This window comes from Anas acuta, chromosome 1 (assembly GCF_963932015.1).
Source record: "Anas acuta chromosome 1, bAnaAcu1.1, whole genome shotgun sequence".
In the NCBI taxonomy this organism is placed as follows: Eukaryota; Metazoa; Chordata; class Aves; order Anseriformes; family Anatidae; genus Anas; species Anas acuta.
The window spans coordinates 204,514,889-204,528,896 of record NC_088979.1 but is presented as its reverse complement, the minus strand read 5'-3'; the positions used below and the strand labels follow the sequence as shown (position 1 = coordinate 204,528,896).

Sequence of the window (14,008 nt, the reverse complement as noted above, 5' to 3'; positions counted from 1 at the left end):
ACCTGCAGTTTTATTGTCAATGATCTGTGTTTGTCTATAATGTGTATATATATTACCGTGTATACGTCCATATATAGAGAGGTCATTGGTAAAGGTAAAAATATAAATATTACTGTAACAAGAACTGGCTTACTGGATAATATTGGAAATATTCCCAATTGTTGCTCTTCATTAATGATTGATTATTTTGTCTTACTGTCAGTTAAAATCTGCCTTAGTATCTTGACAAGTGGTAGCATGTAATCAGTATCATTACAGTGAAGTCAGTGGTTTCACCCAAGCTTATTATTTTTGTCAGTGAGATTTGAGTTCTTAAAGCCATCTTGGGTGATATAAATTAAATTCTCATGCTTTATTTTTCAATTGTTAAGTGTCCTGTTTCAGTGTGTCTAGTCCTTTCCTAGAAATGACATAAAGCTATGCTTTCTGTGGTTATCTGAATAATCCCGCTGACCCTTTCAAAACTGCCTCCCTATCCGCTGACACATTTTAAAGAGTATTATAGATATAGGCCAATGATTCAGTGAGTTGTATGGCAAATTCTTTTGAACATTGCTGCAGAAGCTTTTGACCCGCTAATTTGAACGTATATAACTGAATAAACATCTGTTACTGCTATCCTTGGAATTGTGGGGGGAAGTTTTAACCTTCTGGGTGCATTTTTGATGGTATGGAGGTATGTATAGGAATTATTTTCAAATATAGATCAGAAATACTTGTTTGATGCTTCTGATTTTCTGGTCATCACTGTTAATTTCATTTTGTCACTCCTGTAATGGGTCTATGCAGTTGCCAGGATTTCCTCTGTGGGGATTTGAGCAGTGACCTAAGAGTCCAAGCAGGACACTAAATGTTCTGAATATGACAAGGAGAAGCAGAGGAATGAAAATTCTTGCAAGGAAAATCTTCCGGTTATGATATGCATCAGGCTTATAAATATTGTCTGAAGAGAAAGTCTGACAATCTCATATCATGTACTACTCACAGGTGAATTGGAAGCACATTTGAGGACAGTTTGTAGAGAAAAGCTAGCAAGTTTGATTAAAATGTATTTTTAGCAGTTTCAATTTAAGTTTTACAAATGCAGAGAGAAATCTGTCCCCAGCTACATAGGGCTGACTGAGTGGGATGGGGCAAAAGACCTGCACTGAGATGGGTGAGGTAGGAGGGGGTAGTTCTGAGGGGCGATGTCCAGGGATGAAGCAGCACATGAGAACATGAGAATGGGTAATTGAGAGGCAAATGTAGATGACTGAAGAAATCATTAGAGGATGATTTTTTTTTTAATTAAAAAGGTGTGTGTGGGGGGAACTGACTCCAATTCCTATCAGTGCACTATTTCTCAGTAGTGAGGTAAATTAGCAGTTACCTTGCTGGAGCTAAGGGGGTGGCTCTGGTCTGCCTGATCATTGTGTACTTTTCCTTTAGTTTTCATTCCTGGAAAAAAATACCTGAAAGGTCTCTTGGAGTATCCTCTCTCTCCTGCATGGAAGAGAAGCCTGAGCGTCAGTGTGCCACATGAGGGGAGATGCTATGTGCCTTCTTCGTTCTGCTTTGTAATTTTCCACTATTAAAATGTAAATGTGGCCTCTCAGCTTGGAACTGTGGAGACATTTGCACTTCGTGCTCTTTTACTCTTTTACATGAATATTTAACATCAAGCCAGTAAATCTCTAAATAACCTCAGAGTGTTGATTACATTTTGGTTCATTAGCCTGAAGCTTGGGATTGTTTGGAGCGTGGTCCAGGTGCCGCCCAGTGACAGTGCAGCATCTCGGGGCCCAGAACTCCTTGGGGAACCCTGGCTACGCCCTGCTCCTACCACACCTGAGCAGCAAGAGGCATTTTCAACCCAAGAGCCATGCATTTCTCCTTGTGGAGGGCAAAAGCAAACACGGAAGTGTCAGATTAACCAGGCTGGCTGGAGCACGGTTGTGCTTCTTCGAGCAGCGCTGTCATGGTAACTGAAGTGATTCATTTTGCTGCGAGAAACCCAGTAAACACACTTTGATTAAACTCTTGAGAAGGTATAGAAAAGAATCTTCAAAGCTGATTGTATGAGCTGCACAAAGTTGTTTTTTGGTGCTTTTTTTTTTTTTTTTTTTTTTTTTTTATTGCTCTCACTTCCCTCCCTTCCCCACTGGGAGCAGTGGGTTTGGGGGTTGGGAAGAGGAAGCCTTTGCTAGAACTGGCTGCCTCACAGCAGGCTGAAACCATCCTGTCTCTGCACCTGGTCGCTGCAGCTCAGGCTCAGCAGTTTATTATTATTGTCAGTTTCAGGTAGTTTGAGGTGCAGTGAGAAGCTGGCTTTGCTGCCTATAGAACTAGCCAAAGCATGCCTTGGGCTCCCCCAGCCTGGTCTTCCCACTCCCCCAGGGAACAGTGACCCCATCCCTCTGCCTGCGCTGGGCTCACTGACCCACTGCTGTCCACATTGCTGTTGAGATAAGCTGGCTGACAGGTTGGCCTGGACTCTGGGAGGTCATGCATGATATACTGGAGCATGCTGTGGGCAGGGCCCAGGGGACAGGGTGGTGTGACACCACCTTCTGGTGCTGGGGAGTCCTTGGATCAATGAACACACATCTAGTGTCCTGCAAGAGATCCCCAGCAGGAGAGCCTGCCAGCAGCCCTCTCCAGTCCTCCTTTCCAGCTATCTTTGTAGTAAAGAGCATGATTTCAGTCTCTTTCGCACTAGTATGAGAGTGACTGGCAGGGAATGGGGCAGAGTTATGTCTCGGTGACAAGTCAAGGCTCACTCGGTGGATGCAGTGGGGAAAGCAGCATGATGGATACCTTTGATGGATACCTTGCTTAATGTGCTTCTGATCAGAAGACAACTAAGTTCTCTGTAAAGCTGAGTGACCCAATTTTTTGTTTGAATGAAGCTGTGTCATAATGCTGGAGATGGTTGGCCCTCAGGGTTAGAGCCAGTGCAGCCAGACAGGACCTCAGCATCCTCACTGGCGCCTGTATGGTAGCTGAGACCCTGCTGTCCCATAGGACAACCTGGCAGATGTGTCCTCTTGTGCTTTTAAGACAGTAAATGGGCCTGGGATTATTGTGCATTCTAGAGACCTAGATGTCATTACACGTCATTTGGCTGTTGCAAGCTTGTGGCTGTTCTGTTTTTTTCTCTGTTAGGTAGCCAGAGCCTCTGAAACGTGCTGCTCAAAACAAAGAGTGATGGTTAATTCAGCATTTTCAGCCCTAGCAGGAAGTTCTCTTTCACTCATCTCCCAAAGAAGTGCCGGGTTTCCCCCAGATTTTTGTTTTTCAATATGCAGTGCTCCACCAGGGAGAGAAGTAAACAGCAAATCACATGTGTGTGTTGTTGGTCTCCTGCTTACTGCTCCTAGAAGAGGCCTTTTTAAAAACAGCAGTAAAGGTTCCCTGGTGAGCTCCCAGTACTGAGCGAGGCTCTGCTGGAAGTGCAGCTCTCATCGAATCACAAAATCATAGAATATCCTGAGTTGGAAGGGATCCACAGGGATCATCAAGTCCAAATCCTGACTCCACACAGGACCACCCCAAAATAAAGCCGTATGTCCAAGAGTGTTGCTCAAATGCTTCTTGAGCTCCATCAGGCTTGGTGTCATGACCACTGCCCTGGGGAGCCTGTCCCAGTGCCTGATCACCCTCTCAGTGACGAATCTCCCCCTACCCCCCAGCCTGACCCTCCTCTGTCCCAGCTCCATGCCGTTCCCTTGGGTCCTGTCAGATGGGTCCCCAGAGAGCAGAGCTCAGCGCCTGCCCCTCCACTCCCCTCCTGAGGGAGCTGCAGGCCGCCATGAGGCCTCCTGTTCTCTAGGCTGAGCAAACCAAGTGGACTCAGCTGCTTCTCATACCTCTTGCCCTCAAGGCCCTTCACCATCTTTGCAGCCCTTGTTTGCATGCTCTAACAGTTTTACATCCTTCTTATATGTGATACCCAAAAGTGCAGCCTCACCTCAAGGACTGTGTGCAGCAGTGCAGAGTAGAACCGGACAATCACTTTCCTGTCCTTTGCACAGCTGCCTGTGTCACTGCCTCAAGTGCATGGTGGCCTCAATCTTCTGTCTGCTGCAGCCCCTGGACATGTTCCTGATACCTTTGTTGTCTTTGTGCCTGTGCCAAGTGCTGATTTTCTGCTGGACTTCCTTGTGCAAATAAGTGCACCCATAGTACCCTTCAATACCAAACAGCCTCTACCATTAGCGCGTCCATTTTGAGGTCCATCCCATGGATCTGCCTCAGCACACCTCCCTGTGCAATGTGGGTATCTCTTCTGTCCTTTCTGCCGTCTGGCCAAGGCACAATTTTCTCTCCCACGGTTCTGCCACATGCAACAGATTTTGTCTCCCTTGCTGTCTTCATCTCATAGCACAGCCAAACATGTTTTTGTATCTCTCTGAATATATCTAATTGCTGTCGTGAGAGCAGACCCAGGCTTGCGTGTATCTATGTGGCATGGTATCCAGACTGGCTGGATGGAAGTCTGTGTTTAGATGAGGGCTCTGAAGAATCTCTGGAGTATCTGGAGAGAAAAGTCCTCTACTGTTCATACAAGCAATAGGTGTGTTCCTTTGATTGCCATCCTCCTATGAAACTGCCTGGATGTGTGCTCATCTGTGTTCTCAATTAAAGCCAAGCTTTCCAGGCCAGGTGTCATCATCCCTGGTTCACTAACCTTTCTGTAGAAACTGGTCTTGCTCCAGTTGCCTTCCCAGCTGCACAGCGACCCAGAAACGGGCAGTCTAGGCTCCAGAGGCTAGGCACTAAAGTTGGAGCAGGCAGATTTCTATCAGCAGTACCTCTGCACTGAGGCTCCCAAGGTCTTTGCTGAGTCCCCTGAGCTGTCCCCTATGTGTCAGGGTAGGTGCCCTGGGTCCTGGGGTATAGCTGCCTTGGCCAGGAGACATCAGGGCATGCTGGACACCTGAGAACCTATGGAACTTCACACGGTGTGCATGTGTGGCATATAAAAGTCTCTGCTCCTGTGATAGTATTGGAAAGCAATTTTTATCACTCATCGTCTGGACTTGTGACTCCCTTGCCCCTAAATTGCACTTTGGCAAGTGAAGTAAACTGTCTTGATCTCACCTCACGTGCAGTTACTGTGTGCTGGGGAACAAGTTAAAATTAGTCAGTGCAGGTATCTTCCTGTCTGTCAAGAGATTGCCTTTGCAGCTGTAATACCATTCTCTTAACACAATTCTAGAGTTAAACAGTCAGGAAACCTTGCCTTTGCAGTCTATTATGTGACCTGGACAGCTTCTTATTTACTCCTGTAAATGCTATGTTATGCTGTAATGCAGGGACTCTTATGCTTGATGTTATGATAAACGGATTAGTGAGTAGCAGAGCGGTCCTGGACTTTTTTCTGCAGCCCTGCTGCTCTTCGTCTCTGATGTGAATTTGAGACAGTGGTTATGTTTTGTGCTGTTTTTACAGTGGATTTACAGTGAGCACTTTGCATATGTAAGGTGATGACTGTGCTTGTGGAGAGCGTGGAAATGGGTAACCAGGTGATTAATTTGACAGCCTAAATTAAAGAATTTACCCTGACCTGTGTCAGAAATTATAAAGTGCCTTCCCTTTCACCAGGGAGTCCTTGAGCAACCTGTTTGTGTCTCATTGCCTAATAATTGGTGCTTGCTGTGAACATCTCACAGTAAAGTCTGTACCACTCCACATCTCCTGGAGCGATGTCCGTGCTGGTTGCAGTTCAGGCTTCTGCTGCTTCTCAGTTAAGCTAAGGCTACCAGGATCAGAGATCTCACATAGACTGAAAGGATCCATTGTCAGATGTGCTGCTTTGTTTACTTGCAAGATAAGTCACTGCTTTTCAAATTTTCCCCCTTTTCTCTTATATTGAATGCTAACAATGTTTTCCAGTTTGTTGTTTTTTTTTTTTTTTTTCCAGATTATTGCCCTGATTTATTTATTTATTTGTTTATTTTTCTCATGAAGGACCATGCCTACTGCACAACTCTGGCCAAGATCTGCCAGTCCTAGTTCAGTTGAGTAAAAGCAGCTTGCCAACGAGATAGTTTTACAGTGAGCTTGTACACAATTATTTCAACATACAGCAATGTTTTTTTTTTTTTGTTTGTTTGTTTGTTTTTTGTTTTTTTTTTTGTTTTGTTTTGTTTTGTTTTGTTTTGTTTTTTTATTTTCCTAAGCAGTTAATATCTAGAAACTAATAATTAATTTATAAAGTGCACCAAAGCAAACCAGATCATCTCCTGCTGTCTGAGGTTTTCATTGCTGTATTCTTGTTTTCCTCCTCCTTTTTTTTCTGGCTTTGGTGCCAGGACCAATGATGCCGAGCCCAGCCAGATAAAGAAGAGTGGTGACCGCACTGGTGCCATGGCTGGGCTGTGGCTGCAGATCTGGTGTACATGGTGTCTGCTTTGTCCTCCTTGTAGTAAAGTATGAGGCCATGCGTGCGCAGGGGAAGCACAGTGCATACTCAGCCTGACTGGCTGGTGCAGAGCTCCAGTAGCCCTAGCTGTCTGCAAAAGACTAACTGCTGCTTCTGGTTTTGTCCAAGACAGGCAAAAAGCTTGCCAGGCACATTCTTCTAGATCTTGATTTTTTCCTTGATATTTTCAGTCTAGCAAAGTTTAATATGGTGTGGTTCCAAACCTTGCATTTCTCCAGCTGTGACATTGCCTCCTGATAGAGCACTGTTGAGATCACCTCTCTGGGGCTTTGCTGTTCCCCAGTTTAGATGTAATGAGCTCAGATTAACTCTGTTCCTGGCAGAGTTGCACTGAGCTTGTGTTTGGTTGACAGCCACTATGAGTTCACAACCTTTCGCAGGTTACAGTCCCATAATCACTGAGTTTCACCTATGTTTTGGGTTCCTGGAAGCACACCATGGGTGTACTCATTGCTATTTGCCTTGGCCTTCAGTTTGGAAATGTATTCATGCCACTAACTGATGTGCTTTCATCATTAGTTGCATTCAACACTTATTTTACTAAAAGTAATTAAGTAATTCTGTTTTTTGTTTTGTTTTTTCTTTTTTTTTGTTTATTTGTTTGTTTTTCAAGAACGACGCTTGAAGTGCATGGATTGCTTTGGTTTGAAAACAGGTATTAGAGACTAGCAAGGAACTTCCTTGCATTTCCAGTGACTAGTTCCAATTTCTAATAATTTTTAAATCTGTCAGTTACTGTGACATGCATCCATTTAATATTTGCTTCTCTGATTTTTTAAAGTGGTTTTCTATGAGAGGTGATATAGTACAAAATAAAATGTCTGGATGACACACAAACTGAGGCTGGCAGTCCTTGTCGGCCAAACATGCTCAGTGTTGCCTTTGAAAGGGTAGTAGTTAGCCCTGACTTTGACTTTGGCTTCAGCTCAAGTGTATTGCATTGATGGGGCTGGCTACAGGTTAGTGAGTCCTGTTTGCTACAGCCCTGCAGACTCCCGCACACCTGAATCCACAGCATATTTTATGTGGCCTAGACGTTGCATCTTTCCATCTGATATCTCCTGTTCCTTCTGGGTTCCCATTTTGACCTGTTTTTCCTGTGGGGTGGCCTGGATGCAAGGCACTTGCAGTGCTGCAGCTGTGGGCAGAGGTGCAGGGACATCTTGATCTGGTGCTGGGCTGGGAGCTGGGCTGAATCGCTGTAGGGAGCACAGAGGCTGCCGGCAGAAATCCCCCGCCACGTGGTTGGGACATCAGAGAACAAATGCATCGAGTTGCTATGACAACAAGAAGATTTACAGGATCCTGAAATTCTTGTACTTTGAACCTAAATTATTCCTCAGAAAAATATTGCAAGTGTAGCTGTGCAGCACAGCTGGAAAGTGCTTTGAAGGCATTCAGTCAGCAGTTCAACAGGGTGAGAGACCTTGCGAAATGTCAGGCAATGTCCTGTTCAGATACCTGGCCAGTCCCTTCCTCTGAAGCCTCTTGGCTGTGGTAGTTAAAGTGTGCTCAGGGTTCAGCACCTGTTTGCACACCAGGTACAAGTTACCATGGAAGGAGTAGTCTTGGAAAGGTGAAGTTGTGCAGTCCCCTGTTAGTGGGATCACACCACTTCTGAGTATGCCTTTCATCAGGAGTGCAGGAGAACTTTGTGGTGCAGATCTCTGCAGTGCATCAGATGCTGTGTTTTAAGTATCCCCTTGCTTTCGTCACTGAATGTGCAACAGCCTTCGTGGTCACGGCACGAAACCTGCCAAAGTTCAAGAAATATTTGGACAATGCTCTCAGGTGGTTTAAATTTTAGGTAGTCCTCTGCAAAGCCAGGTGTCAGATTTTTTGATGGTCCTTGTGGGTTCCTTCCAATTTGGGATATTCTATGAAACAAGCGGATATTGTTGACTATGTGTTCCCTGCTGCAGGCATTCACAAATGTGAGGCAAACTTTAAGCATATTAAACTTCAGAATGAAAATGGATTCATTGAACAAACTTCAGGAAAATACGTCTTTCCTGACCTAAGTTCTGCAACACTCCAGCTCCACAGTGTGCATGTGCCACGTCTGCAGCAGAGTGCTCATCCCTCTGCGTCTACAGGAAGTTTTCCATTTCCACTCCTCCTCCTTCTGCAGAGCTGCTGGCAGAAGCAGGAGTTGGCATCTCCAGGTGCCTTTGTGAGGTCTGGTTCTTCCAGACACCGGTAAGAGTTAGCTACAGGGTCAGGAAGGGCAGAGTGCAGCTGGTGGTTTATTCTGTACACTACATTTTTGAGGCGTAGAGATAGCACATGCCTGAAGCATGATTTAGGCCTATTGTACCTCCAGAACAGAGGAGTAACTGATGGCCAGGATCGTGGCCAGTAACAATGTCCTGTGTTTGTGTCACCACCTCCAAACCAGAGTGGTAGCTGGAGGTGGGCTGGAAGCTGGTGGCCCTGACCCTCACCCTCACTGTGTGCCCCCACAGGGTTCCTTGATGCTTTTCCAGACACTGCTTCCAAACTCTCCCCAAACTCTCAGCCCAAGATGGCTGCCAAGCCATCTAAATCTCTGGCTCCATGTGCTCCCAGGCCTGCAGATGTTCCCTGAGGAGAGCAGTGTGCTCTGGGTGTCTTGCTGGGATGGAAGCTGGAAGCAGATGGAGACACGTCCTCATCTGCTATGGCTGTTCCTGTGCTCCCACTCCTGCCCCAGCTCTGTGCTCCTCCTCTGCCACCATCTTCCTGCTCCAGCGTGACCGACCAACACCAGCGTTGTCCTGGGTAGCTAATGCTGCTTTCCTGCCTCTTTTGCAGTGCCTTTCAGAGAAACTCCCAGCTATACAAAGCGGAGACGGATCCTCGGTGCTGGCGGCCTCTCTTCACCGCGCATGCTGCAGCGCTCGGCCAGCGACAACAACCTGAAGGCGGAGAGCCGGGCGTCCTACTCACCGGTGCCCTCGCTGCGCAGCCTGCCTCCCCAGCTGCTGGTGCAGATGCAGGAGGCTGCAGCAGGGGCTGGCGGTGGGGATGGCAGCCTGGCCAGCTCCAGCAGCACCCGCAGCGCCCACAGCCGCTCCCCATCCCTGCAGCGCGTGCAGGAGGAGAAGGAGGCCGACCTGCCCACGCTCCGGAGGAGCAGCCGTGGCAAGGCCAGGTAAGGGGCCAGGGGGAGGCAAATCAAGGTTGACTCGTGCCGTGGCTGTTGTGGGCATCAGCACCCATGGGAACCCCATACCCACATGGAGCTGGGTGCCTTTGGGACCCCGGGTGAGAAGCAGGGAGGCTGGTGCAGTCTGGTACAGGGCTGCATCTCCCCACCCCAGCACTGCAGGGAGTGGGGCTGTCCGGGGCTTGGTGCAAGCGCTGTGGGGGCTGTTTTCTTCAATCTGCTCCCCAGCCCTCAGTCTAATTTTGCGTCTCAGAAGGATGGTAAGTACATCAATTCCATGTTGCACTTGTTGTTGCTATGACAATGAATGCATCTTGAAAACTAATACTTCGAGGTGGCATATTGCAGATAAGCCAACACCTAATGCATCCAAGCCAACTTGCTGTTATCGCTGCCTTCTGTGTCTACCTGCACAGCCGGTTGCTCTGTTGGACCCACTTGGGCATGGTCACCCACTAGTCAGCACGGGAAGGCATTCATGGTGCTGCAGATGATTTCAGTGGCCAATATGTGTGGGAGTGATTCTTGGTTCTCCTGCTGCTCCCCAGCCATTCACTGGCCAAGTGCAAGGTGAACTCCAGCTCTGAGACCACTTGTCACAGCTGGTGCTTACCTTTGAGTGGAAGTCAAGGCATGGACCCCGTTGCTGATTTAGGGGGATAACTGCTGGTTATCTCAGACAGCAGAGACCTCCCTGAGGATAACTGCTGCTGGAGAGTGGTGGTTGACAAGGGTCCCTTTGGTGAGGACTGGGGTTCAGGCTTTGCTTCCCCAAGTCCTTTGTTAGAGAGGCAAGACTGACTGCAGCCATGTCTGGTGAAAAACATCTGCTCAAAGGGGCTAACAAGAAATTCTAATACTGGGAGGTCAGAGCAGGAGTTTGAAGAGCAAGTGCCAGGTCTGGGCTATGGTTGTGTTTACTGATGACCAGGAAAAGGGTTTGAGCAGTGAAGAACCAGTCTGCAGATGACAGTTGTTTACATTAGCTCCATACCAGAAACAGCTTTGCGGCCCTTTGAGGCGATTTAAAGAAATTGGGGAAAAAGAAACATGTTGGTGAATACAAAATAATGAAAATAAATGCAAAATAGCTACTAGAAGGAAAAAAATTGAACTACTCAATTACCTGGTAGGATTCCTAATTAACAGTTGAACTTGGGAAAAGTTGCAGGTTGTTTTCTAAGGAGTTCGTTGGAAACCTCTGCTCAATGTTCAGCTTCAGTACAAAATGCAGTGATATTAGATCACCTAAAGAGTGTGATGAATGATAAAGTGGAAAATAGTTTAATGCCATGGCTAAAATCTATGATGACACCTTCGAGTGCTACGCACCAGCGTGAGCACTGCTAGTGAGTGAGTGAGAACAGAGTGAGTCAAAGGGTCTCAGAGATGCAGCAAAAATCATCAGGAATGAAAAAAAATTCTGCTTTGAAGAGAGACGTAGAAGAGCAGGATTGTTACCTTAGAAACGAGATGAATAGGAGGAAATATGTTAAAAATATTGGAAATACTGAGTGGTTTATAAAAGGGAAATAGGGAAATTCTGTGTTGTTTTTTTTTTTTTTCATGGCACAAGGAAAAAGGAGTGTGCAATGAAATTAATGGCAAGCAAACTGAAAACCAGTACAAGACTTTTTTTTTTTACCCTGCAGTTAGCTCTGGAATTCACTGCCTCGGGAAAGCCAGAAGTACAGTATGTTTATAAAAACATTAGGAGGCTGGTGTGGGTAAAATAATGCTATGGGATTTTATAATGAATAAGCTCTTGGAGCTATTCTCAAAATTACCTGGAGCCCCTGATGGCAACAAGAAGGAGGGGGCAACATGGTGAAGGCTCAAGCCTCCCCCAGCAGGGCCAGCTCATAGTGAGGCGCACAGGAAGGCGGCCACCTCTCCAGTCCTACTGCCAGCACTGTTGGAGCAAGCATCTGCCCTGTCTTCTGTTTCCTGCTTGTGCAAATTTATACAGGATTGCTGTAATTGACTTAATTTTTCCTAGCCGCATGCATTTCATAAAAGGTATATAAAACCACAATTTATTCAATTTTTTTGGATGCTTGTATCATTTTTTAGGTATAGGAGTATTGTGAGATTCATAGCACTGAGCTTGGGGCAAATGAAGCTCACACATGCAATCTACATGCTCAACACCTTGTACATGCTGCTCATGTCAGAGCTGTCAGGATCATACAGGGGCGGTCTTGGTAACGTGAGAAACACAAGATGTGAAGTCAAAGGGGCAGAGAAGAAATGTCTGTTGAGTCAGGCAGTGGGATCTGAGCCCGACAGCCACTCGCACGCGTTGCTTTGTGTTCTTTCTGTTGGACAGGGCTCAGCTGCCCCAGGCTGTGAGCAGGGCAGGGTGAAAGGGCCATTCCCATGCAGGGCTGCACAGAGCGTGGTCGGTGTGGTTCCAGCATGCCACCACCCTCATCCCAGCTGCAAATGCCAGGCCACGGTGTCAATAGTGCCGTGTGCCCCTTCCTGCGGCTGTTCCCACATCACCACCTCCCCGTGAGATGTCTGGGTGGGTGCTGATCTCCAGATTGCATTGTCTGATGTTAAGTTGCATAGAAGTTTGCACGCACCACTGCTGTTCAGTATGAGCTATATGCTAACTAGTGCTTAACAGCAGCAAACTAATAGTTGTATTGTGTTTGACCCAGTATTTCTTTCACTTGTTTGGCCTTACAGCTCTCCCAGTCTGTTCCCAGTGCATTTGTTTGACAGCTTTTATTTACTCCGGGGCTAAGGAACAGCAGTGCGGGGATCCCTGGCTCATCTGAATACTCAGTTCCAAGTGATGTTTTCTTTTCCAACAAGAAAGCCTTTTCTTTGTAGTAAGTGACAAGACATCCATAAACAGATGCAGTCCTCATGCATCTTCCTTGAAAAATCTTGCAGACAAATTGATTTTGGGTCAGATTTTTATCAGAGTAAATACTAAGAAAATTCAATGCCTTCAGTGTGTGCCCTGGAATTCTTTATTCTGAGGGAGAAGTCTGCCAGCAAAATTCTGATTGTTTTGCAAATATATTCAGGATGGCAAAGATAATTTAGATGAAGGCTGGTTTAGCTTTAGTGTTTCATGTTTTCCAGGAGTGATGCACGCAAGCACCGTGAGTGCCTGTGGGCTGGTCAGCAGTGCTGGCATTCAGCTGTGCTGGAAGCAGCAGCAGCTGTTGACCCGTGTTGCTCTCGAGGCTTCAGCCATGCCAGTGACTTCGGTGGCTGAGTTCTCCGATGGTCCATGGGTCTCCTCATGTGGAGGTCTGCAGGAGGCTGAGGCCCTGGTCAGCAGGGAAGGCTGAACAAGAGCACACTTCTGGTCCTAGAGGACAGGCGTGTGTGTTTATGTAGGGCAGACCTGCGTGATGCCAGAGGTTAATCCACCTCCATGTGGCTTGGGACAGCCTTGCTTGGCATGTCTGAAATGCCTTTTGGTGGCTGGCTACCCCTGGGCTAGCAGCCTGCTGCTGGGAGGAAGCTTGGGCTGGGGAAAGTGGGGGGTAGAGGAAGTTGCTGATGCAGTTGGCTCTGACCCCAAAAGCCCTGGTGCAGGCCCCCAGGGCGAACAGAGAGAACTGACAAGAAGGGTCTAACACACCAACCTGTGTGACAAATCCTGCCTGGTCACAGGAAGCCCCAGGGACAGATGTGCCTTGGGCTTTCCCCTTCCCCGTGTCCATCTGTCCTCACCACTAGGGAGGTCTCTCACACCTGATATTTCTCCTGGGTTGTCATGCCGTGCTGAATCTCGGTATGGGGAACACCTGGCTTGCGTCCCCCTTGCACAAACTTTGTGTACACTGAACACTGCTTGCGGTGTTTTCCTCAGTGTCACCTCTTCTTCTGGCTGTCGACCCCCATTGCCTTGCCTTTCCCCATAGCTTTCCCTCCGGCTTTCCCAGAGCTGCCACCGCTCCTCTGCAGCCTCCTGCCAGCCCAGTTCCTTGCTGACAGTGCGGTGCCCAGAGCAGGTGCAGGACAGCAGAGGAGTGCAGCAGCAGAATTACATTGCATGTTTTTCAGGCTGTGGTTTTGATAGCTCATAACACTGCATTTTATGAAATGGTGTGATGTATGACTCACATTCAGCGTGTGATAGCCTCCACTTTTTTTCCTCCTTCAAAACCCACTACATATCAAGTGTTTCCCTATCTGAATCCTTTTGCATCTGATGGCTCCTGCATAGATTTAGTGCCTTCAGTTTATCAGGCTCCATATAAATCCTAGCCTTGTTCTTTGCTGGACTTTGGAATATTTGGCAGGCCCTTTGTACTACCTGTAGATTTGTTAAGGATCTTCTCCAATCCATCATTCCTTTTGCTAAAAGTGACCCCAACCTAGGATAGCCCCTTCGTAACCCCTTGGCACCTCTACCCATCTGGACCATTGGCAAAGCACCAGGGCAAGTTCTCAGTCTGATCTCA

General features: G+C 47.1%; 1 protein-coding gene across 5 annotated transcripts in view; it reads left to right on the top strand.

Moving 5' to 3' along the window:
- Positions 1-14,008, top strand: part of SHANK3 (SH3 and multiple ankyrin repeat domains 3) — a 371,832-nt gene that overhangs the window by 124,966 nt on the left and 232,858 nt on the right. For all 5 annotated transcript variants that reach the window (XM_068670237.1, XM_068670238.1, XM_068670239.1 and 2 more), the window contains one exon: positions 9,221-9,560. In XM_068670237.1, coding sequence (XP_068526338.1) covers positions 9,221-9,560 — 340 coding nt within the window. The remainder of the gene's footprint in view (positions 1-9,220; positions 9,561-14,008) is intronic.